General features: G+C 36.5%; 1 protein-coding gene across 1 annotated transcript; it reads left to right on the forward strand.

Annotated features, from left to right (window-relative positions):
- The first annotated feature begins 1354 nt into the window (after window positions 1-1354).
- Window positions 1355-4162, forward strand: LOC116003723. Its single transcript, XM_031243634.1, has 4 exons — window positions 1355-1617; window positions 1711-1929; window positions 2496-2696; window positions 3613-4162. Exons 1-4 carry the CDS (start codon window positions 1606-1608, stop codon window positions 3661-3663), a joined length of 483 nt encoding a protein of 160 aa, XP_031099494.1. The 5' UTR covers window positions 1355-1605; the 3' UTR covers window positions 3664-4162.
- The last annotated feature ends 1023 nt before the right edge of the window (window positions 4163-5185 follow it).

Here is a 5185-nt window from a genome sequence, read left to right on the forward strand (position 1 = left end):
ATCTCATCTGGCGGTGGATCAAAGCATACAAAGAAAAAAATTGGGAGAGCGGTCTTTGAACATGACTTGAATTGATTAATTTCATCCGACAGTAAATCATACAACTAAAAAAAATTGGGAGAGTTGTCTTTGAACGTGACTTGAATGGATTAATTTCATCTGTCAATGAAGCATGCAAAGAAAAAAGATTGAGAGAGCTGTCTTTGAACGTGATTTGGGCATGACTTAAATGAATTAATCTCATCTAATAATGGAGCATGCAAAGAAAGAAAAGTTTTTAAGTATTTAAATGACAAATTTTCTAAGATATTAAGAAATATTATGTAGTGTGAGACTAGTAAAAACTGCATGCATCTTGAGACAGCTAAGACTCTTATTAATTAATCTCATTTAGTGGGATGTGAATATGAATGCAATATTAAAAAAAAAAAAAAAAAAGACTCTACAAGTGCCAGAAGACTAACGATTATATATGTTTTAATGAAAATTACATCTATCTTGATACAATTAAATTTGAAATATGAAACCATTTCCGTTACTTAATAATTATGATGTCGGTGTATTGACTTTCACCGCTATTTGCCTAGATATACATATATGAATACAAGTAAATGCATTCAAAGTCCTTTTTTTTTTTTTTTTTTTTTTTTTTAAAGTATGTATGGTCTTAGTTCAATTAATTCGCAATATGATTGTCAATGAATTCCCGAGTGAATTTTGGGGCAATCACTAAATAGACAGGGGTATTTAGGTAATTTACGTTGGAAGAAAAAAAAATTTATGTGATGAGATTTCGGTAATGGAGGAGTTAGTTGATATAATAATTAAAGCTAAAGTAAAGCCAACCTCTAAAGTCTCACACTCCCAAATTTTCAACCTTGTCTTCTCTCTCTGACCTTACCCCTCTGTCTCTCTTTGTCACCTTCCCCATTTTCATCTTTTCTTTTATTTTTATATCATATTATCAATCGAAAATCAAGAAAATTAATAGATAAATTACAGAATAAGTTCATCTAGACAAAACATATGAAAACATATAAATTACGATAATTCACTTAGTAGACATGACCAAATGTTGGAGCATGTGCACTAAGAAAGTTTAGTCAATTATCAACGACTTGATTGGTGTTGTCAGCTTGCATAGATATCTCAGTTGGTCATGAGAATGAAATTAAAAAAAAAAAACTAAAATTGAGCCTTAAAGTTGTAGTGTGGGAGCAATCTCTCAAAATATAAACATGTTCAACAGAATTAACATGATTTATAATATGTTAAATGCTCTGTCTGATCGTACTAGTGTAAAACTAATCTAGATTTGACTCTAGCCACATAACCTTAGCTTATAGAAATCTGAGCTTTTGGCTTTGCCTTTGCCTTCTTCTTTCCTACTACCACTTCACCTTTTTTCTTCTGTAGCAGATAACTTACATCTCTTTAGATCCCCACGCTTCCCCTTCTCTCTCTCTCTCTCTCCCCATTAAAGCTCCCCTCTCTCTCTCTCCCTTCTTTAAAACCCCCCATTCCACACCCAAAAGCCCATCAAAAAAGAAGAAACATAATCCCCCAGAATCATTCATTCTCTGCTTTCTCCAGATTCCACAGAACATGGATGAATACGTAAGTTGATTGCAAATATTCACGTTTCTTTCTCGTTTTCTGTTTATGTTTCTGGGTTTCTCTAACAACGTAAGAGAGAAACAAAAAATGCAGGATTGCGAGTATTTTATGAGGAGGAGCCAGGTGCCGGCGTTCGGGAGCTGGGACTGCGACGACGGGTTTCCGATCCCGTTCACCCAGTGCTTCGAATCGGCGAGACAGGCCGGGCTGCTCCGCTACAGCTACTCCGAGGACCGGGATTTGTACGTCGCCGGCGACCTCTACGAAAACGACGTCGTCACTCCGGCCATGATTGTCGTGCCTCGCCGCCGGGTAAGACCGAATAATAACGTGTGTGTTAATGATTAATGATGATGGTTAGGTGTTATTTTTGGGTTAATTAAGGAATAAAACCAAGAGATTATTAATTTTGGGAGTGATGTGATGTGGTGTTGGTTTGTTAGATTTAAGAATATGCCGTTGTTACATAAGTCTGAAATTTTTTTTGTACATGAAACTGCAGTAGGCCTAGATTGTACCATGTCACGTGTTAGGTACTTAGTCTTAATTGTACTGCAATTCTTTCTTTTTTATTGTAATAAAAAATCTGCACTCACTATTCAAGGGTATATCAGTAAATTTTGTCTTATAACGAACCTGATTACTGATTATGAGGTCAACAATCTGATCAATTTTGTTGAAATTGTGTAATTATTTTATTTTGGGTATTGATTTTGATAGAATGATGAGTTTGACGCGATTAGATTATTATCAAAATTTTGTGTTTTGTTGAAGTTTGGGCAAAATCAATCAATATTGTGACATTTTTTTTATGTGGTACAATGTGGAAATAGTGACAAGAATGATGACATTTTTTGGGTTTATCTAAAAATGGACAGGGAAAAGGAAAAGGGGAGGGGAGAAAGGACGCGTGGGTGATGGGTGGATGCGACTGCGAATACGGCGGCGGTGGCGAAGTGAAAGAGCCGCCGAGCCCGGTGCCGTCGTCGCCGCCGCCTCCGGCCAGGAGGGAACCCAAGGCGGTGGACGAAGATCTGTACAAGATTTCTCCCGATCTCCTCTACGCAAGGACCAAAAGGGTATGCCCATCTCCTACATTATTTTTTTTTTTTTTTTTTTTCTTGATTTCACGGCGGCCGGCGTACGGCGGCGCGTTGTTTCTTTGCAATTCGTGTTGATGGCCGGGCGGCTTGTTAATGCGCTGCCCACTCTCGTGTCGCCTTTTCGCCCAATTCCCTTTAGCAGGTTAAAGGCGACGTTGCGTTAGTTTACTTTGTGGTCCAACGTTGTCCCCTCCTTTTCTTATCCCTTATATTTTTTGAATATCCCCTGCCACAGCCCCTGCAACCCACACATGTATTCCATTGGTCATTGACTATTATTTTTATTTATATTTGTATTTAGTTTCATAATTCTTAAATTCTTGCTACGTTTGATTTTTTTTTTTTACCTAATTTCGTGTTCATCGGTGACTAAATTTTAGTCCATGGACTTATCTTGGAGGGTAAAATTGTTATTTTCACGTACCTTTCACATAATTATAAGGGAAAAGTAGTAGAAAACGACAATTTTACCCTTCAAAAATAAGTCAACTATAATTGAAATTAAATAGGGATCAGTCAAGGACCTTATGATTTAATTGCATTAAGTTGCTCTCTGTATGGGTGGTTTTGGGTTCTGTATGTTGAGAAAATAGTGATTTATTTTTGAAGGGTAAAATTGTCATTTTTGCCTGTTCTTCTCTCAATTATAAGGAAAAAGTAATAGAAAATGACAATTTTACCCTTAAATGTAATTGAAAAATTAAATTAGTGAAATCAGTCAAAGACCTTATGATATAGTAGTATCAAATTATTTTTTTATATGGGAGGTTGTGGGTTTTAGTAGGGTGAGAAAATGGTTATGAATGTATACTGCATATCGACATTATATTGTAGACATTTTGGTATATGTATGTATAAACAATGTTAACATAAACCCTTTGTTTTGTTTCAGAAGAGAGTATGGGGGTTTCTACCAAGCTGCCTACGGCCAGTGTGCGCGTGAGGAAAAGCCATGGCATGGGAGCTAGCAAGCAAAAAGTCATCCTAAACCATGCATGCTAGCTAGCTAGCTATACTAGCCAGACCACCCAAGTAGTTTAAGGAAGAAGGATAACATTAATTACTCCAAAACGGATCAGAGAATGTTGGGGCAGAGAGGCAAGCAGGCAGCCCATCCAGGAGTAGAGGATAATGTTGTTAAGTTGTTTCATCATTATCATCATATCATAATCATGGCAATCAAGAACATAATAATAAACAAAACAGTGTTAGTTATTGTCTCAGTAGCTATATATATATATATTAGGGTTAGCTTAGAGCTATGGTGGCCTCAGAATGCATTCATGTCTCTGCTGCAATGCAGCTTTGGACAGAAGCATTGGAAGCTGAGACTCTTTAAAGTTTTTTTTTTTTTTGGGGGGCTATACTGTTTTGTGTGCAAGAAAAGAAAAGGTGGTTGTATTGATTAGGGGAGGATTAATGTATGGGGCTGTTTCTGTGAATTTCTGCCGTTCTTTTATTCTCTCTCTCACTCTCTCTCGTGCTGTTTATTTGTACGTTTGTTGTTTGTTGTTTGTTGTGGTGGTTTTAATTGATAGAAGCGTGAATAGTGTCATGTGTGGTCCGTGGGAGGGTTCAAATTGTTTGCCGCTATTTATAGATACTTATTGTTTATTAATGTCTGGACCAGCCAATTCTCATGAAGTACAAGGCAGGTCATGTGTAGTGTATGTGTGTTGTAACTATAGGAGCGGTTGGTTTAGTATCCAAATATCTGTTGGGCGTCGGTCGGATTGATTCTGTTCAATTCTTATTCGATTAGAGACGTGGTACTGTGACTTAAATGGTTAATCTCACTTATTATTAATTGATTTTAAGTAGGATATAACAATCATATAGTTAAAAAAAATTGTGTCTAAGCGTGTTTGACTTTCAACATTCACAGGATGGTAACCCATTGGGAAGTAATTTAAGCATATTGCAAGCATAGTACAACGTTGAGATCTACCCCGCTGAAATAGGGAGTACTGGTCTTCATGGTTTGGGCTCTTTCCATTAATCAAAGTTATGAACAACCTATGTTGATTTACCTACTTTTAGTCTTTTACCGGTTAGGGTCACTAGGAGCTCTTCACCTACAACAAGTGCACTTTAGGATAGCGGCAATAGGCTTTTCAGTCAGAGACGGAACCACCCTGGGGGCAGTGGGGGCACCTGCCCCCACTCACCCCACCCCCACCTTATATATAGCCTTTGTATGTATATATGTATATATAGTACATGTTTTAGTATAAATATATAAAAACAGATATGGTAATCAACAGAGGTGCTAGACGAGGTTGTATAACTGTTTGTTAGCATGTGAGATGTTGTGTGTTTGAATCTTGTTGACAACACACTCTTTTTTTGGCGCTTTTGATGATTATGGCTTTATATATATATATATATATATATATATATATATATATATATATATATATATATATATATATATATATATATATATATATATATATAGAGATGTG

Source organism: Ipomoea triloba, chromosome 14 (assembly GCF_003576645.1).
Source record: "Ipomoea triloba cultivar NCNSP0323 chromosome 14, ASM357664v1".
Classification (NCBI taxonomy): domain Eukaryota; kingdom Viridiplantae; phylum Streptophyta; class Magnoliopsida; order Solanales; family Convolvulaceae; genus Ipomoea; species Ipomoea triloba.